The following is a 27,704-nucleotide window of genomic DNA, read 5'->3' as shown; positions in this document are numbered from 1 at the left end:
TCTGAGAGAACTTGCCATATGCACCCCCCCCCCCATTCTTATTCTTCTAGCTACTTCCCTCTCATGATCCGGATCAGCTGTAACTATCTGCCCTGAGTAGACGTATACCTTTAACACTTCCAGCACCTCGCTACCTAGAGTGAATAGCGAGCGCTTTTCTCACAATCTACGTGGGGCAGAGGTTAGACTCAGTGATGCAAGACTATGCTGAAGTAGCACGGGAAAGCGAGCAACGGTAAACGACGGTCTGTTCGCAAAGTGGCGGTGTAGATGACGAAGTCTGGCGGGCTGGTGCGCTCGAGCGGAATCCAACAGAAAGGAAGAGGAAGAAACGGCAACGGCTTCTTTCTGTTCCGGCCGCCGACCTTCCGCGGTACATCGAGTACCCCATGGACCGCACCCGCTATGGTCGAAGCTGGGACAGCAGCACCGCCACAACCACTACACCAACGTCGTCAACGTCACTGTCTCAGGACACCGACGAGATCCTGTCCTCGTGGCACCGGTTTCTGGAAGGCTGCAGCCCGGCCGAGCAGCGACGCGCCATGTTGGGAGCCAAGCGTCTGGGCTACGGATCCGCGCTGCTCCCCACGTCCAGCAGGTGAGCTCAGAATAGAGGACACTTCCGGGCTAGTGCACATTTTAAGCCGTGACGTAATCAGCGATCTGACTTAACTAAAGAACAAGGCACCGGGTTAAGAGCTGTGTAAATAACAAGGAGTGAAATAAATTCTCTTCTGATACAAGTTTGGTTTTAAATAGCAGAGCGCCATATCAAATTCTGTTTCCTCAGAGCTGCTTCTTGTCACTTTCGCATAAGCACGGTTCTTCAAAATGCAGTCGACAGGCAAAACAGCGGTTATGAGCCCATAATTAACCAGTAATAATTCTCGTTGGAGCCGCGTCAATTTCTCGGAAAAATAAATAAAATAAACATGCTTCTCCCCTTTCGCCGGGCCAATGAAGAGGTAGTTTTGCTGTTGCGTTCACCTGGTTCCTTTGTGACATATCGCGGTTTGGTTACAAATATCACTGAGCATTTTATTGAGCTACCTCCAGCTAGACTTTGTAAGCACAGTAGGTTCAGTTTGAAGCCTGCATTGCTGCCTTCCTTTCGGGGCAGGTACGCCGGGCTGCGGCAACCGTCTGCGTTCTTCCAGCCGGAAGAGCTGCCGACGCGGGAGTGGACGTCTCCCGTCTTCTTTAACTCCTCCTCCTCCGACTGCGACGGAAAGGACGAGTCGGACGTGTCGCGGGTGTCGCTCGGCTGGAGCGTGTGCTACGCGGTGACGGTCCTCCTCACCGCTCTGTTCGCGCTGTCCACGGCTGTGGTGCTGGTTCAGCTGATTCCTGCATCCGCCGTTTCACCGCCGCATCGCGTGCCATTAGGAGCGGCGCTGTCCAAAGGTGAGGCATTCCTGGAGAATGGCGTTAGGCGTCCGTGCTAAACCAAAACGAGCTATACAAAGTTTGCACATACTCCTTGTTTGTCGGTGTGATTACTGCTGTGGTGGCTTCCTTCCTATCATTTCAATATTTAAATTAGGTCGCACCGTCCAACCCCTATGCAAATTGCGTAAATCATTTTCAACTCTTCGTAGGGCCTGTAAAACGTCATGTGCAATCCTGACTTTAGCAGCTCACGCTTTGGCGGCTGCCTATATCTGACGCTACTGTGCCTAACTGGTCGCTAATCGATGTGCCTGATCAAAAGAGCCTCCTGTATTTCTGCCTGAGCAGTGCCTATTTTACCTCCGACCAGGCTTTCACAAGTGAATTCACGGCACAGCCATGATCGCTTCAGTTTTAGTAATAGGCGGAAACCTAATAATGGAATCGTTGGAAAGTCACTCACCAGCTTAGTTCAGCCCATTATCGACGGGTTGTGTGTGGTATACATCGATGAGGGTTTTTCCATTGTCAAGAAGAATGCTTTACCCGATTTTACGGCACATCTGAATAGTAATGAAGGGGCAGTCCAGTTCATAGTCCAGAAAGAAAAAAAAACGTAGAGCTTCCGTGTTTGGACCTCTTGGTGAAACGGAACCAATACAAGCTCTCATTCAGCGTACATAGTAAGAGCGTCTCTGCTGAACGTTAAAATTTAAATCCAGTCACCGATCCTCTCGGAAGGTATCAATGGCTGCCTTTGTTTTCCATCGAGCAGACCACATTTGCTCAGTTAGGAGACATACAAGCTGTCCTAGACAGAATTCGAAAATACCTCTCTCAAAGCGGCTACTCGTTGTTTTCTTTAACGCGTGAAACCCAAACTGTCGCATCCCACAGAATTTGAGTGTGGTCTCAGAAACGTTCACCTGTACCATACGTGCCCTTCGTTCGTATTTGACGCTCCAGTGACGATCAGGTGTCACACGTGCGGGCGAAAATGTTATGGCAAGCACTGGTCAACGTGGAAGGAGGAGGAGAAACTTTGTTAACAAAGCTAAAAATCGTTCCGGGAGGGCTGCTCAGCCTAAGAGCCCTCTGTCCTTCCCTCCAACCTAGACCGGTCAAGGAGCTTGCGCTGTTCACCAGCTCGTGTGCTCAGAAGTGCGGTCTCCAAGAGGTTTGAGGTAGCTGTGCGAATGCGCGGTAAAAAGATGACATGAGGGCGTGCCCAGATGTAGTGATGGAGTGTCGAGGGGGTTGGCTCCGTAGGCGGTACAGTATGAAGGGAAGTGGACGGTGTGGGAGAAGTGGGCAAGATAGACAGCTCCCCCCCCCCCCCCCCCAAAGAAAAAAAATCCCGGGCATAGTCTACAGTATACCATGCGGTCGGTGACGGTGACAATGCGAATGTGGGTGAAAGTGGGAAATTTGCGTAGAGGTTGAAACAACAGCACAATGTTGTTAGAAACACTAAATCCACGTCCAACGGACTCACAGAATACTCCAAAACCACGGAGCACAATGGAGATTTGAGCTTCGGGGCATTCTAAATATGTAAAATAATCTGCGAAGCTGCCAGTACCTAGTATCCCTGATCATTCCAACAGAGAACACAATCGAACCACAGTCCCCTTCCTGACGCGTATGCCCGTTGCCTAGGCATATTTTCAAGCATAAATAGCCAGCCTTTATCGTCTGTGTCGCATCAGGAAGAAGTTTCCCGTGCGAGAGCCGAATTATCAAGCAATTTTCTTCGGTGGTCGGTGTTTCGCACTGAGCTGTAACTCCATGCCCCCCCCCCCCTCCGACGGATTTTCATCAAACTGTCGACTTCATTACCGGTAGTGATTTATTGAACAGGGGATCAACGGTACTGCGAACCGCAATGTACCCGCAATGTCACGGCGCACTGGGAATCAGTGCGCGCGCTTTTGGCCTTGTCTCGGAAAATTTAGCGCTCCGATTTTCAAAAGAGGCGGCGCGTGAGACATTTTCGCAATAGTTACAGCGTCGGAAATATTTTGACCTGACGTAAGTGGCACCTTTTCTAGCGATAGCTACATTACTGCAGCATTTCGAGCCTTCAGCGTGGCGGCGCCGCCACGCTGTCACGTTTTTGGTCACATGGTGCGCAGCAGCTGCCGGCGGCGTGGCGCTGTGGCTGATCACGTGGTTCGTCACGTGACCAAGTTCCACTCGGCCAGATGTAGCTATCGCGTTACTCCAGGTTTAACCAGAGCTAAACCACCGCCAATTTTTTTGTTGTTCAGCGCTTAGCTTCAGCAGTGCCAGCCAGAGCAGGAAGAGAGAGAGAAAAAAAACACCTTTAATGACCATGGCATCTGGGACACATAGGTCCCTGAATAGCCACACGATCCTACTGGACTACGCGTTCATGAGATCATGGAGTTGCATGACGTGGGCGGCCCGGTCAGTGGCGACCTTCAGCCTGGCCGTGTCCGTCGAGTGCAGGAGTGTCTCCCATTCCTCCCAGACGGTCAGGAGCTCCGGACCCAGCGAGGGAGGGTCCGCCTGGGGGTGTGCGCTCTCGGATGGATGCGCGAGATGAAATAGGGGTGGAAAGGATGCGGGTCTGAAGGCGGCGCCATAATATTTGTTGATAATTGTCAAGGGATTGGCGTGGTGGGGTATAGCTCGGCGCGATATGCCCGGGCTAGCTCACTGAAGCAGTGCATGCGCTTCCGGGAAGAGCCCGACTCCGATTCCGCCGCCACCCGGTTGATAAGGACTCGGCCGCTGTCATTGGCGGCTTCGTTGCCGGTGTTCCCGGAGTGCGCAGGCACCCAGATCAGCTCCACATGGCGGGGCACGGTTTTGGCGGCGAGCTGAGGTTGCGGGAAGCTGTCTCGTGGACTCACTTTCATTCAAAAGTTAAGAGTGCTGTTGAGTTCATAATGTACCGGGCAGTAATGTGTGTAAGGGCAAGAGTGACTGCCGCCTCTTCCATTGATTCCGGGGTGGATGTAGCAGGAAGGTGGAGAATTGTGACGGGTTGGAATCTGTGGTCAACGACTGCTGCTGTCGCGTCTTCGTCCGTGCTGGCTGCGTCCACCATACGGCGTCGGCTTCCGAACCGTAGTATTTTTTGACAGCCTTTGCACGGGCTATGTGATGGGCCGTATGGGGCGTGGTAGTGGTAGTATTAGGGGTTCGGCTGCTGGTATGCGAATTTGGAAGGTGAGAAATATGTGACAAGCTGTGAAAGACTCAGCAAGGCGAGTGTATTGTGCTGCCGGTGGGCTTCTATGAGTTCGTGTGCAGTGTTGTAGAGGCCAAGTTGGACAAATTTAGAGGTTTAGGTGTTAGGGCGAACGTGTAGGGCCACCTTGTAAGCTTTACGCAGCACAGCATCTAGGGTGGCAATTTATTCTTTTCGGAGTCGGAGGTATGGACTGTGTACAGGAAACTACCCAGTATAAAGGCATGAATGAGAGGACCCAAATCGTGCTGCTCCTTCATGCCATAGTGTTTGCCGGAAACTCTGCGTACGAGGTGCGAGAGCGCTTCCGTCACCTACTTGGGTTTGCGGATAGTGAAAGTGCTCCGGCAGTTCTGAATGTGAAGGCTCATGATCTGGAGTGTGTCGACATCCGAGACACGGCGTACGTTCAAAGTAACGATGATGGGGGGCCTTGAAAAGGACACGTAATGAGAGGCGTATAAGAAGTAGCGAGGCGATAATCCATTTAGACACGCCGGAAGTCTTTCGCAGTGCTCCGCAGACAACAAAAACTCAGAGGATCACTAAAGTCACCTTGCGTACACCAAGGCGAAGGCCTTTGTGTCGTCCTGTTGAGCTCTCTAGCTCAACACGATCGCCTCACGCCTTTCGAGTTGGTTTCGATTTCAAGTTACGACATACTGACCTTTCGTTATATCCGGTTTCAAGCTACGACATACTACACCTTCGTTATATCTAATGTGTTCACTATATTCGGTTTCAAGTTACGAGATATGCCTTCTGAAACACCCTCGTTCCGTCAGACTAGGTGGCCGAGTGGTTAAGGCAATGAACTGCTAATGTAATGGGCTCTGCCCGCTGGTTTCGAATTCCATACTTGTCGAAATTTTTCCTTTCTTTTTATTTGATTGACAGGTGGAGCGGACACTTCTTGTACACGTTTCCTGCGGACAGGTCTTGCGCACACAGATGAGGCAAGAAAGGCTTTCGCCTTAAAATGGCAGCCGCTGGCACGTCGCTGGATGCTCCCTCTGCCGGCAGTCGTGCGAGTAGGCTGAGTTAGCTCGAGGGCGGCTATAAGAAAAGGAAATGCTTTTCGCATTTGCATCGACTGCGCCCTCACCTCCCCATTTTTTATGCGTTTGTAGCCGGGCCGGCGCCTCGATACCTGTCCGTATTTCAGTTTCACCCGGAAAATATATTTAGCCGAAAAAAAATGTCCCTGACTTATGTACAACCTCTAAATACTACTTGAAAACGGAAAAATTCTCTTGGCTCATTAGGCCCAATTTTAGAGGAAAAATGCCCTGAAAAAAAGAAAGATTTACGCCCGAAAGGAACATCGCTGAGATATCGAACTGCAGTAGTCTTCAGCCAGGCGCGCTGCTGAGGCCTGATGGCAATGTGGCGCCATATAAATGTCTGCTTCGAGGCTAAAATTTGGGCCAGCATTCCGCGGGCGTCCTTCCGATCATTGCATGTATGGGGTCAGTTAACCGCGCTTTGGGCTGAAGCAAAACTTCTACTGTACATAGCGTCAAGGTTTGCTTTGACGTGCTTTGGCGCTGCATATCATGTGGAGGGCAGCATACTTCCTTCCTCTTCTACTCGACTATTTGAGCAGCCTAAGAATTGAATACCTTTGGGTCTTCGGGTGAAATAAAAGGAACACCGGGGTGCGTTAGCCAGTCTCCAAAACTAAACAGTTTTGCATGAAGTGTGATAAGTGAACATTCCCGTTGCGTTAAATCTGCTCAGTTGAGGCGCTGCTCTAGACACCTTACACTTTCCGCGAAAAGGTGTTACAGGTAAAGAATTCGAAATTAAGACGAACAAGTTGGCTTTCCTGCTATAATAACTATGGCTGTCGCTTTATGAAACATTACAGCCATCGGGCATCTCAGGTAGTAGCGAAAGTTATAAGCATCTTATTTTCTCTTTTTATAGAACGGAGGGCACTTTGCTCACTATCCGGTGGGCAGGTTGTGACGACGCCGCAAGGTCACGTGACCTAGGTGGCCATCCTGCCCCATAGCTTGCTCTCTTATTACCACCTGCCAGAGTCATGCTCGCAATTTTTCGCTCACTGCTCCAACAACACCCACACCGGATTTTTGGTGGTAACAGGGCCTTAATGTTGTTGCGTTAAAAATTAGGGATGATCATTTGGAATCACGCTAAAGAAGTGCGGTAGCATCTATCTTTGACTTGGGAATCCGTTCCAATTCCTATTTTATTGCGATTTTGATTCTGTTGTCTTTAACTCATCAATTTATTCCATTTTATATTCTATTCCAATAATGGCTCTATTCTTGAACCTTTTCTATTTATAATGGCTTTTCTATTTATTTCGGTTGAATAATTCTTAGTTCGGCTTCCTCCTCTCTCCTACAACCGAACACGGTGATTTCCCTTCCTCCACCTGCCACGGTTGGCAGGTTGAGGCTTCTTAGAGACTCCGATGCCGGATACATTTCGCCTTCATGGCCCTCTGAATTGTACCACAACAAAAACTTGATCTTACATTCTCAATACGGTAAACTTTATTAGGGCATACATTTTCAAATCCTGTATGCTTCTAATTTACAGGTTATTCATACCCTTTAGATGCCACAACCCCTACATTATAGGTCACGGCTCTTTTCTAGGTTACGCAGCAACTTTTAGCATAGAGGTTAAACTGCAACCTCCAAGAGTGTAACCTTTATTGAAGGTATACATTTGAAAATTTTGAATACGCCTACTTAAAGGTATCTGAAAACCATCAAAATTAGAAGTTTACGCAGTACTTTTGCTGTAAACCTTTAAAGTTAACTTTCAAGATAAATACAGCATATTTACAGCTGCATGGCATTCAAACCCACAACGTCGGGACGTCTGGTGCAATGATCTCTTATTGAACTAAGAGCACCGCATAAGACATGCAGAGGTTGTGGCTTCGGATCCCATTTGCAGCGAACTTTATTTTTTTCCCTGCATATAACAAATATGATTAGTGCCCTTTATACAAAGAAAGAGTAAGGTTAACCATGATTTTCTTGGCCTAGCGGTCTGTCACCCTCCTGATCCATACATTTACAATGTCCGCGTGTATACGGTAGCCTGTGGCTACAGATGGAATGGCGAACTTAATCGGCAGATGCAGAAGCATGAAAAATGCAAGTGCATAGGTTCTCAGACCTTTGCCTAGATGCAAAACAAATTATTGTCAAACGAATAGAAAATAAGAAGCACTTTATTAAAAATACAAAATATAGATTCATTATGTGAACTATGTAACAGAAAAGTTATTTCTGCCAAAAAAATATATATTGCTACTTCTGTCTTTTATGCCAGAACAATTTTTTTGTAACTGTATTGATCAGACAATCTTTTTTCTTTAAGAGTGCCAAAAAGCACTTCAACCGGTTGGAGATAACCCCACGTGGAATTTGATCTTGAGGGATAAGCAGTTTTTGCGAAAAAATAAATGTCTGCGAAAATGCATGCATGTAGCTCAGGTTTCTCAGGTAGTTTTTCAGGTATGTTCTTGTTTTTCAAAGCGATGACCTCGGCTTGGGTGCCTCCATATATCCAAGACTGGTTCTTGTATGTATGCACATGAGGGGCAGAAACTTGTACTGCTGTAAGTAGTACAGTCTGTAAGTAGAACTGCGAAAGACCCAAGATAATCCGATTGCTAAATTCACTGAACGCAGATGTCTGCTCTATATTTTCTTTGCACTATGCTTATGGTCTCCTTACTCCTTAATAAGAACGAGATATCTTTTCAAGACTGGGATAAAAAAAGTCATTCACTTGTTTTTTTCTCTAAAGTTGTTTTCCATCATTTGTACATTTTTGCAAGCATCTGCAGGTTTCATGCAGGCAGGGTTCAGAGCAAAACTATTCACTGGTTTTCAAAGACTTTCATGGCATTGTGCAGATGTTTTCAAGGACAAATGAATAGGAAAGGTTATCAAAGCATCATTTTTCGCAGAGCACAATTGTACTCTTTAGTGCACATCAAATACCTACCAGTGAAAATGCTAAAAAAATCTCCCTTTTAGTCCCGGCAGTCATGAAGTTCCAGTTCTTTTCTTTTAAGCTCACCAGGGACGTTGTAAAAGCCTTGTGCCTTTTTTTAAGCTGTCTTTCAAAGACAGTCGGACCTTATTGCTGTGCGAAATGTTGAAAGAATTAAAAGGATGCACATAGCCAGAGACATGAACAAGCGCTCATCCGTGTCTCCTGCCATGTACGTTCTTTTAACGCTTTCGACTCTCTTTATAGTGATGCAACATCGAGCCCCCTATAAGGCTGAGGTGCTGACAAAGAATGCTTTTATTAGTGCAGTTAAAGAAATCACTAGATAACTGCAGGGATTATTACTGATAGGGTGTTTCCAGGTAGATCAGTTATTCCTAATCTCATCACATACAGGGAGAAATATTATCTCTACCCAAAACTTACGGATTAACTATGAGCAATTTATTGGTTAGTGGCTTGCAGAAGCAGCAGCAAAAACCGCAACAATCATGACAAAACGTAGCTCATCAAGATGTTCATAAAATAATGTCTGCTCACACGTGTCTAACAAATGGCCAAAAATGACCGGCTACGAATAATTCATACAAAGACGTAATACATACACAAATATGCACTCATTTCCGTTGTCGAGTTGCTCAGAGGTGGAATGAGTCACTGTAGCACAGACTAAATTCTCTGCTCCAAAAGTGGGGGTTGCCCTTCCCCAATTTTGAGGTCACCATTGCGTTGGGCGCGGTCAATGATGGCTTGACATGGATTTTGGTCCATATCAGCCAAGGTTAAATTTGAGGCGTGAGTGGGCCGTGTTTGGAGGCCACCATCATGTTGGGCGCTGTCAAATTCAGGGTCAGCTGAACCAGATATGAAGGCATCTATGTTATGCTTTTTCTAAACCAATGGGAATCCGGGGAATCTGGGAAATGAGGCTTCCCACCAACATGCTTGAGGATTGGCCGGCCTAGCGGTGGCGCAAAGTCAGGAACCGGAACCTTTCGGGGAGCCACTCATATACCACGAGCTCACAGCACATTACAAACCATTAAGAAGAACACTCCCACCATCTTGTAAAAAACTGACCAGACAACAACAGGTAGTGTGGCGACAACTACAAACGGGGACCCTCGCCAACCCAAACTACATATCTTTATTCATGAATAAGGATATCAATTCCTCCTGCTGCTTTTGTCGTGAGAAAGATAACTTCCACCATATGATTTGTGCGTGCCATGTCCCTAAGCCTCCCCCGGAACTCTTGCCTGATCCCTCCAAAGAAGCGTGGGATGAGCTAAGGTCCAGCGATGACCCCAACATTCAGTCTAAGGCCATCGAATGGGCCGGCATCGCCAAAGGTCTCCGTGGCCTGCGGCACACTAGCTAACTTGCCTTAATCCCCTACGCTTATGCGCAATAAAGTTTTGTCAGCCTCGGCCTCTAAACCAACATGACGCCACTGTTGCTAGGTGTCGTGAAAAACAAGATTGGTCAAGACTGTCAGTGTTAGTGAGCGTATGGGTGCTTTTTGCACCAATGACCTTTGTAGTCAAGGTGTAGGAGCTTAAAAACAAAACAGTTAAGAAGGAAGCAGTAACCTGCTCAACTTATACGCAAATCAGACGTGGATAGGCGTCCCAACTAAAACTCAAGATAAGGCGTTATCACTGATCCAGGATGTAAAATAGTTACAAGTGTCTTTCCGCAAAATCCCTGGTGACGAGTGTTACAACTGAGTTTATATTGCGGGCAGAAAGACAGCTGATTCTCCTTTGGAACTTACAGTATTAGAGCTTGACGGCACAGATGAAGATGCATTATTGTGCTGCTCAGTGTCTTGCATAGCTTGGCCTGCGGAAAAACAAAACACTATGCTACACCTTCTCTTCGCAAAGAAAACATCTGTGGATATGAAAGGCACACACCGCGGCCTCATGGGCTTGAGTACATTTTGAAAACAAGTTCTCACCAGACCGAGCCTCCAAGTTCCCAGGTACACATTCTGTTGAATTCTACGGTTCTTGCCATGCGTAAAAAGAGACCATTTTAAAGATATATAGCAAAACAAAGAAAATATTCAGTCCCTATATGGATGTATTTTATTGTCATCATGATGCGTTAGTTCATCTAGAATATTCAGTTTGATTCTGTGGCCCGTGTGTTTCGCGCCAGTCTAACACATAAGCCAGGCATACAATAAAGACGCAGCAGAGGGTCTTTCACACTGAGCGTGAACAAGGCTCCGTGTGACTGCGACCCGCCGCGGTAGCTCAGTGGTTACGGCGCTGGGCTAGTTATCCGGAGTTCCCGGCTTCGAACCCGGCCGCGGCGGCTGCGTCTTTATGGAGGCAAAAAGCTAAGGCGCTCGTTTGCTGTGTCATGTCAGTGCAGGTTAAAGATCCCCATGTTGTCGAAATCATTCCGGAGCCCTCCACTACGGCACCTCTTTCTTTCTTTCTTTCTTTCTTTCTTTCTTTCTTTCTTTCTTTCTTTCTTTCTTTCTTTCTTTCTTTCTTTCTTTCTTTCTTTCTTTCTTTCTTTCTTTCTTTCTTTCTTTCTTTCTTTCTTCCTTTCTTTCTTTCTTTCTTTCTTTCTTTCTTTCTTTCTTTCTTTCTTTCTTTCTTTCTTTCTTCTTTCCTTCTTTCTTCCTTTCTTTCTTTCTTTCACTCCCTCCTTTATACCTTCCCTTACGGCGCGGTTCAGGTGTCCAACGATATGTGAGGCAGATACTGCGCCATTTCCTTTACCCAAAAACTAATTATTATTGTTATTATCCGTGTGACTGCGCACCTGCGGAGCACCATTGCGACCAAGCCGGTAGCAAACTCATGCAAAGGGGCAGTTGATACGAAGCATCACGTCGAGGTCCTTATCCTCGTGCGCTACTCTGCATTGATTCACGAACGGCTATGATTCAACGGCATTCTCAGGTTCTACGCGGAGCACTCTAACCGCTAAGTGAGACTGACACTGTGCTTGAGCAGAAGCCGAATACATTTTTTTTTGTTTCACAAAGGTAACAAACAGCCGACACGTGCGCGCAGTCAGTGCTACTGTGCTTCGGTGAACCGCATATGAAGCATCCCTTTTGTTTGGCTCTCGTAGACTCGGCTGTCAGGTGAAGGGGCACACTGCTAAATGTCGATCAGTTTGAGCATCTTTTTCGTACTGCGCTCACAGAAACGCGTGAAAGGCAAAGCGGATGCATTGAGCGCGGGACGCAAGACACATGAGCCGCAGAGAGAACAAAAAATTTTCATCCCATGTCAGGGCCGAGCGAAAGACGGCGGTGTCAATAAAGTCTGTTCCTTAGCGCAGACAGCACTGCAAACGCCACATCAGTCGAAAAATGCTGCGTCAAATTTCTTACTTCAGAGCGTTTCAATATTTTGCGACAGAAGCCATGCGCGCCGGTGAAAGCAAAACGTGTAACACTTGGGCGCGGGATAAGCCTGTCAATATCAGGCGAAAACAAAATACAACACAGAAAAAATAAAAAAATTGCAATGTCTTGCTTCTAGGACACTTATTTTTTTATACGAGAGGCCACTTTGGTTGTCAGGGCAGAAAATTTGAAAAACAGACAACTGCTACAAAACAAAACTATATACTTGCCGACATCGGCGATCCTGCTGTGGGCGACGAAGCGGTAGTCCAACTCACTGACTACCTAAACGCGCAGTGGCTGGCGGGAACGGTGCCCAATGCATGGAAACACGCGGCGGTGGTAATGATACCCACACCCGGCAAGAAGCTACAAATAGAGAACCTGTGGCCCATCTCACTAACGTCGTGAATAGGCAAGTAAGCTCTACGAAAGGGTAATCGCGAGTAGAATACAACAGTACCTCGAAGACGAAGATCTGTATCTGCACAGCATGTTCGGCTTCAGAACGAACCCGTCGACGCAGGATATCCTCCTGCAAATCCAGGAGGAGGTAATCGACACTATCCCCAAGGCAGGAGAGAACAACATAATGGCGCTAGACATCAAGGGCGCGTTCGATAACGTCAGCCACAGCGCCATCATGGAGGGACTAACCATCAGCCACTGCGGCAAAAGAGTACACTACAACGTGAGGGAATTCCTGTCGAACCGCACGGCAACGGTGGACTGGGAGACCTGCGGAGCGATGTCTTTGAAACGCCAAAGGCACCCCGCCGGGATCCGTAATCTTACCGGTACTCTTCAACATAGCCATGATCGGACTAGCCCGCGAGCTGAGCCGAATCGAGGGAATCCAGCATGCTATGTATGCGGATGATATCACGATTTGGATCAACCACGGATCGCTAGGCCAGAAAGAACTAATTCAGCAAGCGGCGACATGCGTCGAACGATATGTCAGAGAGAGAGGGAGGACTCGCATGCTTTACCGAGAAATCGGAGGTCCTGCGCGTCGGCAAAAAGCCATCTAAGGAGAAGATCGAAATGCGGCTAGAAGGGCAAGTTCTCCCAGAACGCAGCATTTAAGGACCCTATGAATGTGGATCCAATGCGGCAGAAGGTGCAGCCACACCCTAAGCCTCCTCCAACAATCAACGCAGCAAGTCAGCAGAATGATTACCAGGGTATCGCAGAGAAGGCACGGCATGAAGGAAAGCGACACAATCAAGCTGGTCAAGAGCCTAGTGGTCAGCCGCATCACATACTCGCTTCCCTACCACAACATGACGCAACATGAAAAAGAACAAGCAGACACACCCATCAGAAAGGCATTCAAGATGGCGCTGAACCTGCCAAGGAATACGTCGAACGAAAAACTGCTAAAGCTGGGAATCCACAACACCTTCGAAGAACTGAAAGAAACGCAACTCGGTGCACAGCTGCATAGGCTCCAGCAGTCGACCACCGGCCGAGCGCTCGCCCTAAGGTTGGGATACATCAGTAGCGAAACAGAGGATAGGGAAGCGAGCATCCCCTACCTAGGCACATGGATCCGAACTTGCACGCGGCAAGGCGAGCCGCAAGGGCAGAATATGTACAAAATTAAGCACCTCGCGAAGAACAAAAAACGTAGTATATACAAATGCGGCCCTACATCCGTGGAACAGGAACTCTTAAAGAACACAGAGTTGCGTCAGCGGTGGTGAACCACAAAGGTGACATGATCACCTGCGCAACACTGAGAGGCTGTAGGGTATCCGAGGGGGAAGAAGCCGCCGTAGCTCCAACGGTAGCGGAAGGGTACCGTAGGAACGAGTCGCTCACAATTCTCACGGACTCAAAAACGGCATGCAGACACTACACCGCAGGTAGAGTCAGCAAAGGGGCGCTGCGCATTATCCTCCAAGCAAGGCCCCCGAGCACACAAATACAGCATAAGATTTTCTGTGTACCGGGACATGCCGGAGTGAAGGGGAACCAGAGGGCCGATAATCTAGCTCGCGAGCTTACGAACCGAGCGGATACATCAACACACTCGGAACCCACCACGACGGCGGAGCCAACGTTCGCGGAGATACTGAATTATCACAGAGGCAGGAGAATAATGTATCCCCCGCCACACCCACTCTCAACACAACACGAAGCAGTCGGCTGGCGAAGACTGCAGACAGGAACCTTCCGCAACTTACACACACTCCACAAAATGCATCCGCACCAATACGCGGACACATGCACGTGTTGCGGGGCAACCCCCACGTTATACCACATCACATGGGAATGCAAGAACAACTTCTTCCATAAGTTAAAAGAGCCCAATGCGGAATAGTGGGAGGGCCTGCTCACCAGCAGCGAGCTGTCGGTCCAAAGAGGACCAGTGCAGCACGGCTCAGTGGGGCCCTGGAACAAGGGAACCAACCAACGGATCAACCGGGACTTCAGCCCAAGGGATGAAGACATCCGGAAGCCGCTAACACCTCTTCTTAATAGAGAAATAAAAGTTTTTTCCTCCTTCTCCTGCTGTGGGTGCTGGGGCTGTGGTCGCAGCAGTCGCATCGAATTCTGTCCTCGGCCATGTCGACGGGAACGCGGCCGGCGCGCGTCTCGAGCGGATGCGCCTCATTTCGGCTCTGGCAATTTTCGCCCGGATTACCGAAAAATTCCATACGACAGCGGAAAGTTTGCTTCTTCGATATGGATAACATCTACCGGCACCCGAAAATACCGCTCTAGACCAGGTGGGCCAATTTTTGGACCTTTTATGCCCATTTCTGACTTCAACCTGTGGGAGCTTTAGCTAGGCCTAAAGCCAAGTAGCCAGTCTCCAGCGTTCTTCGCGGACGCCATGGCGGCCTCCGCTCGCCGCGGGTACGATCCCGAGACGATGGCATGGGCAGAAGTCGTCGCAGGCACATTGTCTCCGCCTGAAACTTCCACTCCAACGCAGGAGATAGCAGACGAAGGTCTCTTCTCGTTGGTGGCACTTCGTAATCGCCAGCAACGCCACACGTCGGCGGTCAACGGACCCACCGTGAGTGCCGCTGTTTCTGTGCATCCGAACACTGCAAGCTCCAACCCTCAGCTCTCTCAAACAGTGGTATCGAAGAAATGGCGGCCCACCGCTATGCCTCGACTCCGCAATGAAGATTTCACGATCGTCATCAAGCCCAGAGTGACGATCTCTCTGAAGACAGTCCTGCAGAACGGTGAGCATGGTGCTTTGCTCTAAGCCTATGTAAACGCCTCTTCGGTGGACACGCTTAGTATCTGGCCCATCTGGGACCAGAATATCATCATCGCCACCACTCAAGACGTCAATGCGGCGAACGCGCTTGCTCGCGAGTTTACCCTGCAATCTTCCAATGGCTCCAATCCGATGGTCGGCCACGCCAAAGTCAACGGTGAAGTCTGCAGGGGGATTATTACGGTCCATGAGCAGGAAACTTCTACCACCTTGAAATCTAAAGTTCAGTGGCGTGGAGGAGAGATTGCCTTCATCCACAAGCTGGGGAAGTCGACGATTGACCTGCTCACCTTCGTGGGGCGTGGAGTACCGCGTTACGTGCACTATAACAGTGCGGTGACTGTGTTGCGCGAATATAAGCGGACTATTCCCGCGTGTTTCCGATGCGGCACCATCGGTCACCGCGTGGAATTATGCCCGAATCCTCAAGACAATCGCTGCGGACATTGCGCCCAAACGGTCGCAGTCCTCGAAGACGGCAACATGGCGACCCACGAGTTCAATCCCTCCTGCATAGTCTGCGGTGGCGCCCATCTTACGGGCTCGCAAGACTGCAAAGCCAAATTCCGAAGGCTGTAACAACCGGGCAACACTACCGGCCATAGAAAACAACCTCAGAGTGCTGTGGCCCCGGGTCCTGGCACAGCTCCGAAAGTCCCCCCGCCTAGCAACAAGATAGTGCAAGCCAAAATCGGGCAAGCTCCACCGGCGGGCGCCTTACCCGGGCGTGCCCCCAAACCTCCTCGACCAACTAAGAACGCGTCCCGTGATCCCCCCGCATTCCAAAACGGGGATTTTCCGCCTCTCGTGGGCCCTCCGCTTGGCGCGCCAAAGAAGACATCACAGCCCAAGGTAGGCAGCCGAGGTGGGCCTCCTCCGCCTCCCCATACTCCCCTACCTTCTCCTCCACCAAATCTCCCCCCCCCTTAATTCTGATGTCGTGGACCTCCGCCGCGAGCTCGAGACCCTCCGGGCACAGAATGCTCAACTCCACGCCAAAATTCACGCGCTATAAATGGCTCGGTCCTCCCCGCCCACTGCCCAGGTAGCTCCGGAACTGATGCAAGAAGTGCCGGCGGATCCGACACACTCTAGCTCTGACGTGCGTTTCACCGCCCTTGAAAATGCCCTCGCCCAATTAACGACTCTGATGTCCAATTTTGGCCAAATCCAAGACAACCTGCTCAAGGCAGTCACGGCAACAGTTACGGCCTCCGTGACGGCAAACATTAAGACGTGACTAGAGTCAAACCCTCGGCTTCTCCACCGAATGGGACCCCTCAAAGACGCGAACCGCTCGTCAAAATTCAATCGACCCATTGATCTAACCGAACTCTCGGAGGAGCCGGAACCGCTTCAGCTGCAAGTGGAAGAACATGTTCCGGCTCTCCAAGGCAGTCTCTCTTCAAATCGGCATGGCTGCGTCCCCTCCCAACCAACCCCCTAGAGGGCACCGCCCCCCGCAAAGACAGCAAGCGTTTTCCCTTGTACAGTGAAACTGTCGGGGTTTCAAAGACAGGACCAAACGCGCCAACTTAAGGGCGTACATTGACAACCTTGAACACCCCGCCGCAGTCCTTGCGTTGCAAGAAACCGGGGATGCGGTCAAGCTCTCGAACTATAGTACTTTCCAACGAGACCCGTTCACCTGTCTCCTAGTCCATAACGCCTACACAGCGCAGGAGGTTAATCTCGACCTAAATCTGGAATATTCGTACGTGATGGTCTCTGTCCTCCCTCTACGGCGAACAGATAGTCCCGCACACATTTTAATTTCTACTGCCCCCCGAAACTCAAAAATATCAGTTTTTCTAACATCTTTAGCGCAGCGCTAAGGATCGCGGGTCGCTACCCCCTCATAATAGTGGGCGATTTTAACGCCCCCTGTCCAATGTGGGGCTATCGCAAGGAAGAGCCGCGTGGTCGTAAGTTGGCGGAACTTATATCTACGCTGGGCATCACTCTTCTAACCGACCCTGCTCACCCGACACGTGTAGGGAATTCCGTCACCCGGGACACCTGCCCCGACCTTACCCTCACGAAACACATCCGACACGCAGAGTGGATCAACACTGAGGACACCCTTGGTAGCGACCACTGCATACTGAACACTGTAATTTACACTCGACCCTTACATCGCCCCCTTGCAACAGCCAAACTTCCCGACTGGAATGCTTTCCGCCAGGCCCTCCCAGTAACTTCTCTCTTGGACCAAGACTACTCAACTTGGGCACACGGACTCATGCAAACACTCCGTTCACACGAAAAGCAGATCCAGCTTACGGAGCGTGCATCGGACGTGGATAACCACCTGATACACCTCTGGGAAGCTCGCCGCAGCCTCACTAAACGATGGCGGTGGCAAAAACACAATCGTAAGCTCCGCGCTCGCATCTCTGACCTCACCCAGCAAGCTGCCGAGTATGCTGCCCAGCTTGCTGACAATAACTGGGTAGATAGATGCAACAGCGCAGCAAGACCGATGTCAAGCCGCAACACTTGGCGGCTCTTTAGGAGTCTCATAGACCCCACACAAACACGCTCGGAAACCCAGAAAAACCTCACTCGCGCAATACACAATTTCCAAGGAAACACAGAGCAGCTAGCGAATGTCTTACGCTCAAAATACCTCAGTCAGGATCAAGATCCGCGCGGGCAGGATTATTCGTATGCAGGCAACGATAATCCGGAACTGGATCAGCTTTTCCAGCTTCACGACCTTCGCGCGGCTCTTGCCAAAATGCGCAGGGGGTCGGCGCCCGGGAGGGATAAGGTCACAGTCAAACCAATACACTCACTTGAATATATCAACGCCATTTGGACCGGGGACACTTCGTTGCCACCTGATTGGAAGACATCATTGGTAACCTTTATCCCGAAGGCGGGGAAACCGGTAAACACAGACAACCTCCGGCCCATCTCCCTAACTTCATGCGTAGGGAAACTTATGGAAACGATGGTCCGTGACCGCCTCTCGGAATATCTCGCGCACAAGAACACCTTCGCCGACACCATGTTCGGCTTCCGACCTCATAAGTCCGCACAAGACGTACTTCTACAGCTTCATCGCGAGGTTCTCGAACCCATAGAACACCCACACAATGACAAGATAGTCCTAGCACTCGATCTGAAGGGTGCGTTTGACAACGTTAAACACAGCGTCATATTAAAACATCTTAGCGAGACCAACTGCGGTCCTCGTATATTCAACTACATCAAGCATTTCTTCACAGACCGCTTGGCCTATATATGCATACAAGAGACCGAGTACGGCCCGTTTGAGATGGGAACGCGGGGCACACCACAAGGCGCTGTGGTGCCCCCGCTTCTCTTTAATATTGCCATGATGCACCTCCCCGCGCAGCTGGCGGGTGTCGGCGGTGGTTAGCATGCGCTGTATGCCGATGACATCACCATCTGGGCTACTACGGGAAACAGGAGAGTTGGAGGAATGCCTGCAAGCAGCGGCGCGCACAGTAGACCACTATGCTACGTACTGCGGCCTCCAGTGCTCCCCGTCCAAGTCTGAATTTGTGCATATTCGACATTCTCCCAAATGCAAAATCTCCGTTCAGCTCTCTCTCGCCAGCGGCCCCATCCGTGAAGCGCAGGAGCTGCGAATACTCGGTCTCTTCATTATTCAGCATCGCAAGGTAGACACTACCCTTGCCAAACACCGCAGATCGGCGACCAGGTGGGCCGAATGGTTCGCCGTCTTTCCAACAAGCGAGGAGGGTTGCGAAGTAAGGATGCGGTGCGGCTCGCCCATGCCTTCGTAACTAGTCGAGTACTGTACTCGACTCCTTACCTCCGCTTACGGAAACATGACGAAGATTGCTGGGAGGTTGTCCTCCGCAAAATTTTCAAGAGAGCCCTCGACCTCCCGATCTCCACTTCCAACGCGCGACTGCTCGCGTTGGGGATGGTGAACACCTATCGGGAACTTCGCGAGGCGCATCTCGTTAACCAATACACGCGTCTCGCTCAGACCGTGTCCGGTCGCCGCCTCTTGGACCGGTTACACATCAAACATGACCATCATACAATAGAACGGGTTCGAGTGCCCGAACTGTGGAGACGCGCCCTCTACGTTCGACCCCTTCCGACTAAGATGAACAAGGAGGACGTCGACATTGCAGGCCCCTACCACCACTCCAGGGGGGAATGGTACACGGCTGCAGTTGTACACGAGGGAAGACAGGTGGACGGCCTCTCGTTCAGGGCGCCCAGCTCAACTCATGCGGAGGAGGTAGCGATCGCCCTCGCAGCCTCCCATCCCTACTCTAAATTCATCCTCACAGACTCTCGCGGAGCCTGTCGTAACTTTGAGTTCGGTTGGATCACTCCACTTGCTCACCAAATTCTTCATCACAGTACTCGCGACTGCGATCCAACTCAACGCTCAATCATATGGGTCCCCGGCCACCAAGGCATGCCAGGTAACGAAGCCGCCCATGAGGCAGCCCGCGCACTCACTTACCGGGCACCAGGCGTTCTTTGGGAGGACCTTAACCCGGATAAAATCCCTCTTTTTTCTTTAAAGATATCACAGAGCACTATCGTGCCGAACACCGGCGCTACCCGGTTCCCATGAAGGGACTGGGTAAAGCTGGCGAACGAACTCTCTTTAGGCTGTTTACAAACACCCTGCTGTGCCCGGCGGTTCTCAAGCACTTTGACTCTTCTTTTGACGGCGTGCTGCTCATTCTGTGGGGAGGTGGTAGACACCTTTCACATGGTTTGGGCATGCAGGCAAAATCCTTCTCTGCCCCCCATCACCCCTTCCCCTACCCGAGAGGACTGGGAGGCGGCTCTGCTCGGCTGCAAGGAACTACCGGCCCAACAGGCCCTGGTTCGGCGGACCTGCGCAGCGGTCAGGACCAACGGGGTCCCGCAATGAGGGACTCCGCCTTCTATTGTAACGGGCGATGCCCACTAGGGGCCTCTCCCCGAGCAACTCTCTGTACATATAGCCTAATAAATGCTTTTCACCACCACCACCACCACCATGTCGACGGTACACACCACCATCTACTGTTTGATCTCACGCTGCTGTTAATTGCGGCGGCCGCATTATATTCCGCAAATGTCTGTCTGCCTGACAGGCATCCCAAACGCATACCGCACACGCACAACACGTGCACGCCTTCAAGCAGTGTGGTGACAAGCAGCACTGCAGCGCAGCTTGTATCGTTCATAGAAAACACCCAGATAGCTATAAAGTTCACCATACCTGACCGCAAGCATTATAAAACATTTTATACTTTAAATTACTACATTTTGTAGTTTACAACCGTGAAAAAATTCAGTAGCGTGTTCGACTCCCATAAAAATGCCGACCTCAAAGCTCCTCAAGCCGCTCACCCCGAAGCAAGCCATTCCATTCCAATATGGTTGCGCGCACTATTTGAACTCGATTTCCTTTCCCGATTCTCCTCGACGAATGTGGCAACCTCCCAAAAGATTAAACGTATACATATAGGTATACGGCGCGCACTCGATCAGATATATAGGTTAAGGTTAAAGGCATACATGAGCCACATACCTTTAAATTTAGGTTGTTACCTCTGTAAAGGGGTATGTAAACTTTTAAACCTTGCAAAGAAGGAAAACATAATAATTGGTTTTTTGGGGAAAGGAAATGGCGCAGTATCTGTCTCATATATCGTTGGACACCTGAACCGCGCCGTAAGGGAAGGGATAAGGGAGGGAGTGAAAGAGGAAAGGAAGAAGGAGGTGCCGTAGTGGAGGGCTCCGGAATAATTTCGAACACCTGGGGATCTTTAACGTGCACCGACGTCGCACAGCACACGGGCGCCTTAGCGTTTTTCCTCCATAAAAACGCAGCCGCCGCGGTCGGGTTTGAACCCGGGAACTCTGATCCGAGTAATCTCTAAGATAAGGGTTAAACACTGATAAAGATATACATAAAGGTTACGTGATTAAGAGTGTAGCTTGAGTTTGGATTTCAGGTTGCTTAATAATAGTCTTGCTGTACGAAAGACAAAAGCATGCCGAAAAAAAAGGCATGATAAATCCATGAAGCGCCTGTTAATACCTAGCCTGTATTTTCTTTATGATTGCATAAAAAACACGTTAAACGATAGCCCAAAGAGTATCAATATTTGCAAGTAAAGTAATAGCTGACCTGCTAGACCGCACTTCACCCTGCGTCGTGTCTTGTCTAGAGCCGTCCCTTCCTACACTGTATACAGCACAAGTATCTTTACGGAATTCACAAGGAACCTGATCCCCCCAGTTGCCTAAAGAAGTTGAAACCATCGATTTAATACTGCGCGTACTTGTAGCAACTTTGCGAACACCAGCTGCGAAGGAGTTGCAGCAAGAAAGTTGTAACAAAATAAGTAGCAAACATTTTTGGCACTTCTCTCTATTTTCTTATATTTTAATGTCCAGAACTTGGAGCGCCTAGCTCCGATAGACGGACCGCGATCGCCATTAAGCCCTGGTCTAAAAGGCGACGCTCCTCTTGATGTTAAATTTGGCCCCGCAATTGTTATGACTGGCTGATTGATCATCGTTACACATTCGCCGACTGTCCTAATCCAGATATGAGCTAATGTTGTACGGTGCAGCGAGTTATTTGTGGTGATTCACGAAGAAATTTTTTTTAATGAGCAAGGTGGCGGGTGATGCTGGAGTAGAAACGCATTCTCACCGATTGCCCATAAAAGCTCCCGTGTTGTAACACAGCTACCTTCTCGTTCATGAATTGCTACTTCCGTTTTCTCATCTCTTTAATGTACGATGTTGACCTGGATAACTTGGATAACCCTCCGTCCTACCTACCTGGCCATGTGTGCAGCGTACTGTATACGCGTTCGCATGTGCAGTGGTCTCGGAAATATGTGTGGTCTGCTTTTAAGCGCGTGAATCCAAACCAAGCTTGTTATCGAGGCTAACTCAACACTGAAACGCTGATGTGTTGGCGGGCAGTGGAAGCGCAAATATGGCTGAAAAATCGGGTGTAAGTGTACCTGGCCGATGAGGATTCGACATGCGCTAAACAGACAGCACCATGGCCTCGATGGGTCACTCAACCCAAAGTGCGACAACTTCCCTGCTGCTCGCTGTTTGCGCTACAATACCTGTTAAAAAGAGTGAATACCTCTGAAAAGGGGAGGAACGAAGTTACTTTTTAAACACATTTTTCGCACTTGTCATAACGCTTGATTATAGACCTGTTGCTTTTACAACTAAAACTGGAGTTATGAGCCAGAGCAGCGGCGACAGCTGATAACACGCGCTTTATTGGGCGGATTAAAAATTACCCGGAGTCCAAGAATGCATATTTCCATTACAATTTTGCAGACGTCTTGCACACCGCCGCAGCGCCATCGCCGAAAGCCAAGACAACGTCCGGTTCCCCGGTTCGCACAGTGCGCACGGGCCTGTTGCGCGCTGCGTCCCCTGCGACCGCAGGTGCGACACTATCGAGAAATTTCACGTCGGCGAGAACTACGGTCGAGGACAAAATAGAGGCGATCACTGAAGGTGTTCTGGAAGACTGGGAGTCACCGGCGCTCCCAGTGACAGAGCGGACAAGCAGCGAAGCCTCGGAAGAGGTGAGCTGGGAACATCGGCGTTCTTGATGAGGCTTTTGCTAAAGCTTCCTCTTCTGAAAACGTCAGGCTATTAACTGCAAATTTTCATAGATTTTTATTTTACTTGAATTGGCTTTAAGGCAGGCAAAGCGCTGCTCCTCCTGACTGCCTGTCTATTTTATGTCGTTATGTGTGTTTTCTGAGAAGACCACTTAAAACGGTAAAAGAGAAGTCTGCCGCCGACAGTGTCGTCCATACGAAACAATCGCAATGGCTGCAGCAGGAGCATTGGTACGTTCTGTTTAGAACCCTGCACGGCAGCCATGCAGTGTCACGGCCATGATGTTATCGGCAAGAAGTGAACCCCAAGAGCTAGTGATAAACACAATCTTGGTCGTATAACCCATTTAGAGGTGCTAGTTTTTTTTTTACCCGAAGCTTACTCTGCACAAGTTTCTTAAATGAAGCTCTAAACAAGGCGCGCGGGTAAGAGTCCTGTCCGAGTGAATTTTCCAGTGGCGCAGCTAGTATACCCATCCCCCTGAACCCGTCAATGAGGATATGATCTGTTCACTTATCTGAGGTTACGTGTTTCATAATGAAAATAATCCGTGCTGCGATTTGTCATCTGAAAGCAATGGTCACAAAAATGAAATTTGCAGGGATGTCCGCTCTAAATTGCGCGTTTAATTGGCGTCGCACGGTTAACCCTACCAACTGTCATTTACGGGCTAACGAGAACTTGAACTGCTTTGACTGAATGTTTCTGTAAATTTTATTACTGCCAGCTTAACCGTCACGGCGGAAAAAGATTGGTAAATGAATTACAAAATCTTTTGAAGTTAGCCGTAATTTATTTTGACAGTTCATGAAGAAAGCATTGATTAAGAACAGAACTTCTGCGTTGCGCTCAACGCAAAGTAGGCGCTTCGTCAACGTTCTAGAGCACTGGTGATGGTAAGCCTGAACTCGCTACACAACCTGAGCGCACGTTTGCCTGCCTGTTTTATGACATCAAGCGGCTGCACATGGAAACGAGGTAATCAATGTCCTCACAAACACTGGAGATCATGGACAGTGGAGCCCTTTACTGCCAGATTTTCGATGAACTGCTCCAGTTTGGCTATTGTAATTAATGCACACCCTGTCAATCAATCCTTGTAAGCGTTCAGTAAGAAGCTGGTTAGAGTGAAATTGATAATTAACAGTAAAGCAAATTGCTAAGAGGCAGTTGGCTTTGAGCATATCTTCATTTTTTTTTTCGTTTTATCCGCTCACAGGAGCACCTCCTCTGCGGTACAGTGTTCTACACGTACTGCCTGAGTCCATTGCGTGAGTTCTACTTCGATCGGGCGGCGAACTCGTGTGCGACGGCTGCCACCTCGTACGGAGTGGAGGTGTGCAACCGCAGTCCCAACCGGTTCGCCTCCAGGACAAGCTGCGAGCGAAACTGCGTGGACGCCCGGCGCCCTTCGGGCAGGTGCTTGGACCGGCCTCTATTTTCGCAGTGCGGGAGGTACGGCACAATGCATCGGCGGATGGGCACTCTGCATGTGTAGCACTTCATCGGAAAGTGCAAGTTCATCCCACAAAGTTGTCGTTAGCGTTGAACAAGCGCTAAAGTATATTTTAACTTTGCGAAATGGCTATCGCGCTAAAAAGGGCCATCGCATTCGGGAGGTGCTGGGTTCGATCCCCAGTGCCGGCGGGTACCCACTGGTTTTTAATAGGTACAAGATTTCCCCCGGTATGGTGCTCGACTCTTCTGGGTGAGATGCTTGGGAAAACGGTCTTGATCACAGTTGCTCTGACGGATCATCGATAAGTTCCGCCGTCAACAACCTTAAATCCGTCTAGCGCGGTAGAAGTCCATTTGTGGACCTTTTTTTCCCACTTCTGGACCCCAGCCCGACCGGCTCAGCCCTCAGAGTAAATCCTTTTCCCAAGGTTACGGATCCGTTTTGCCGACTTCCCTTACCTACATCGGTCTAGAGACTAGAGGCTGTTCACCTTGGAGGCCTGTTGCGGATATGGGTGCGGTCTGGCACGAAAATCACTCTCCCTCACTCGGATTTTCAAGGGCCGACAGGAGCGCTCCTTTTTTTAACGCGATAGCGTTAAAAAGGGCCATTTTAGCTCCTTTTTAAGACGATAGCGTGAGGTTTCCTGTTATACAGAAAACACGGCGTCGTCGTCGCTGTCGCTGTGAGCGAAAATTCCGGGGGAAGCAACCAGGCGGGCCACGTAGGTCGCGCGACCCGGTGTCATCAGCACAACCTGCGCACTGAGTTGCTAGTGAACTGGTTACAGTGGCAGGTGGCATCTAAGTTAGTAATCTGTCGGTCGGGAAAACCAACATGGGTCACACAAGCCCTATTGGTGGCAGTACTTGCCATCGCAGGGCGCTGGTGGCTCGCTTAACGTCTTACCACTCCGCCGGGACTGATATGATGACTCCTAAAGATCTATGAGTGTGAAGTCGAGAATTACCAATTCCGCATATGCGGGCAATAATTAATCCATTAAGCTATCACAAGAGTATCGCGACCAATTTTTTCACATTCTCAGGAAGAACGACTGTTGTAGTTAACGCTCGCTGCTTGAACCATGAATGCAAGGTCGTCTTTAAGCTGGTCCGCTCTTGAACGGCGCAAGCGGGTCAGGGAGCCTTCAGGCATAGAAGGAATTTTTCCTTCCGTTGGTTGATTCAGGACACCTTATACTGAATATCAATGTACAGGAGCAGTGCGTGAAAAATTGATACTTAGTACAGCAGCCGCAGTCGCAGACGGTCTTCGTTTGTAGTCAACCAGGGCATCTGCAGTGTGGCAGTGAATCGCGGAAGTTATATCTCCGTCATGCGTGATTCGGAGTCTAGCTGCATACCTGCGACATTATGTACCTTTCCCCGAGTAAGTGGCAGCTGCATACAGCTGTTTTCGTTGCGATGAACTTTCTGCTGTGGATTCATCGTAAATAACGCATACAAATAATAAACACGTTGACAAGTAATCAACACCGTCGGCTACTGTCTGTTAATGGGGATACAAGAAAGTAACTTTCCTGCCGTAAATAGCTTCTGCTACCAAATATTTTGTTCGAGATGCTTGTGTTGGATTTAGTCCCACGGTTTAGAGGATACTCTCACGTAATGGTAACGGCTACCCAACAGTCAGGAAGACAGCGAAAAGGGCTTACATTGCAAAAGTAAGTTTGTTGGGTGACTGGGTCACCTGCGCCCACTAACTAGTAAATCAGGCGGCGATGACGATAACAACATGCATGCTGGGCAGTCGTCGAACAGAATGCGCGCCGTTCTCGGCCGCGCTTATTTTGAAGCTGTCAAGGAACCATCGAGATAAGGCGTCAAGACAACTACAACAATCTGGAATATTGTGGAAGCAGTTGCGGGGCTGCGACCATTCGAGATAAGTCTGGTTGCATCTCCCTTCACAAAGAAAATGATAAAGTTGAGTGCCGCCGGTTTAAGCGTGAACAAACAGTACAATGCTTTGAGTTAGTATGATCTCTATTCGTACCCAAGGTGCGGCACCATGCAGCAACAACTTTGCCGTATAGCAAGAAGCGTTATAGTGGTAGCCTTATCGCAATATTTTGTAAGCCGAATAGAAAAGCTGAACAGTTCTGTTTGTATAACCGTTTGCGACCAACCTTGGGCATCGTTTACCCTTCGCAGTGAGGACCTGAAGACGCGGCTATGGTTCTACGAGGGCGATGCCTGCCGTCCGTGGGACTTCCCCTCGGGCAAGTGCCCCACGGAAAACAGCGGCCTTTTCAGAAGTCACGAGGCGTGTGCTCGCAAGTGCTCCGCCAACCAGAAATACGTTCCGCTGTGCCGGACTCCACCGTCGGGCGTGTGCTCTATCAAGCACCTGAGATACCCCTACTTCGCCGTCAAGCTGCCCGGAGAAGAAAAGATGCAGTGTCTCAAGACCACGGCCCTGAGCCTGCAGAAACAGCTCTGTCTGACGGGAACCAACCGGTTTCCTGCATTGGCCTCATGCAAGCGCGCTTGTGGGCGCCGAGCAAGGTCGAGGCGTCGGGGCTGACATTGGAGTGCGCTTTGTTACTCTGCAAGATCACGATGTAGCAGTGGCTGCTAGCACCGTGGCATTTAGATTCCAGCGACGGCACATAATATATTTTCAATGTACGACAAGGCATTTCTGATGCATTCCGCATTCCTTAGTTGATGGTTTAATTGCTACTTGGCATTGCGCAATGATATTGCCACCGAGAGTCGGTATAGCGTTAGTAGACACGGCAGAACGGCACACCAGGACTAGCACAGCAGGCACACTCAGCCAACCCACACTCGAGCAGGGGAAACGAGGAAGACCAGCGGGTGTTGTCGCACCGCACTGCTGTACCAGTAAATAACTAACAGTTTGGCATTCCCCTCCTCTTTGAAAGGGCATCGCCCCGATGACGCCGAATCACGGGGGCCGGAATAGTTTGTGGCGCCGGACATGGCCGAATAAGTCCTAGCGGGCGTGGAAGAACTTCATCCTGGCAACATATATGATTTCAGATGCCGCCTGGATGAGCGAACAGACTATAGCGGCAGCAAGACTCTTGCGGGAACAGACTCGAGTCTGTTCCTGCAAGTGTGGACTGACTCCCGCCAATGGACTGACTACCGCAAGATCTGGCGGGAGTCAGTCTATTTGTTTGAGGATGGTAGGCAGTGGTTTGACGGTGGCTGCTGCCACTGAGCCGCATAACTTCCTGAGTAAGGGCTGATGTAAATGCCGTGCCTCTATCAGTTAAAACGAGCGCAGGGGCTCCGCGACGGAGGACAATGCTACATTTGAAAAAAGTTAGCAGTTTCAGCAGCGGTGCAGCAGGGAAGGGCTTTCGTCTCACAATACTTAG

The 27,704-nt window shown here is 49.7% G+C and overlaps 1 protein-coding gene across 1 annotated transcript; it reads left to right on the top strand.

Moving 5' to 3' along the window:
• Window positions 1-331: 331 nt before the first annotated feature.
• On the top strand, window positions 332-26,983 carry LOC144102632 (uncharacterized). The gene is made up of 5 exons (XM_077635852.1): window positions 332-601; window positions 1,124-1,407; window positions 22,576-22,829; window positions 24,089-24,324; window positions 26,506-26,983. Exons 1-5 carry the CDS (start codon window positions 390-392, stop codon window positions 26,876-26,878), a joined length of 1,359 nt encoding a protein of 452 aa, XP_077491978.1. The 5' UTR covers window positions 332-389; the 3' UTR covers window positions 26,879-26,983.
• Window positions 26,984-27,704: the final 721 nt, after the last annotated feature.

The sequence above is a fragment of the Amblyomma americanum genome, chromosome 8 (genome assembly GCF_052857255.1).
Source record: "Amblyomma americanum isolate KBUSLIRL-KWMA chromosome 8, ASM5285725v1, whole genome shotgun sequence".
NCBI classification, from domain to species: Eukaryota; Metazoa; Arthropoda; class Arachnida; order Ixodida; family Ixodidae; genus Amblyomma; species Amblyomma americanum.
This window is presented reverse-complemented; position numbering and strand designations above follow the sequence as displayed.

Bases quoted from the DNA above. Each gene is read 5' to 3' on its own strand.
- LOC144102632 (XM_077635852.1), top strand. From the start codon at position 390: ATGGACCGCACCCGCTATGGTCGAAGCTGGGACAGCAGCACCGCCACA. The intron at 602-1,123 runs GTGAGCTCAGAA...CTTTCGGGGCAG, and splicing joins CTGCTCCCCACGTCCAGCAG to GTACGCCGGGCTGCGGCAAC. The intron at 24,325-26,505 runs GTACGGCACAAT...TACCCTTCGCAG, and splicing joins CTATTTTCGCAGTGCGGGAG to TGAGGACCTGAAGACGCGGC.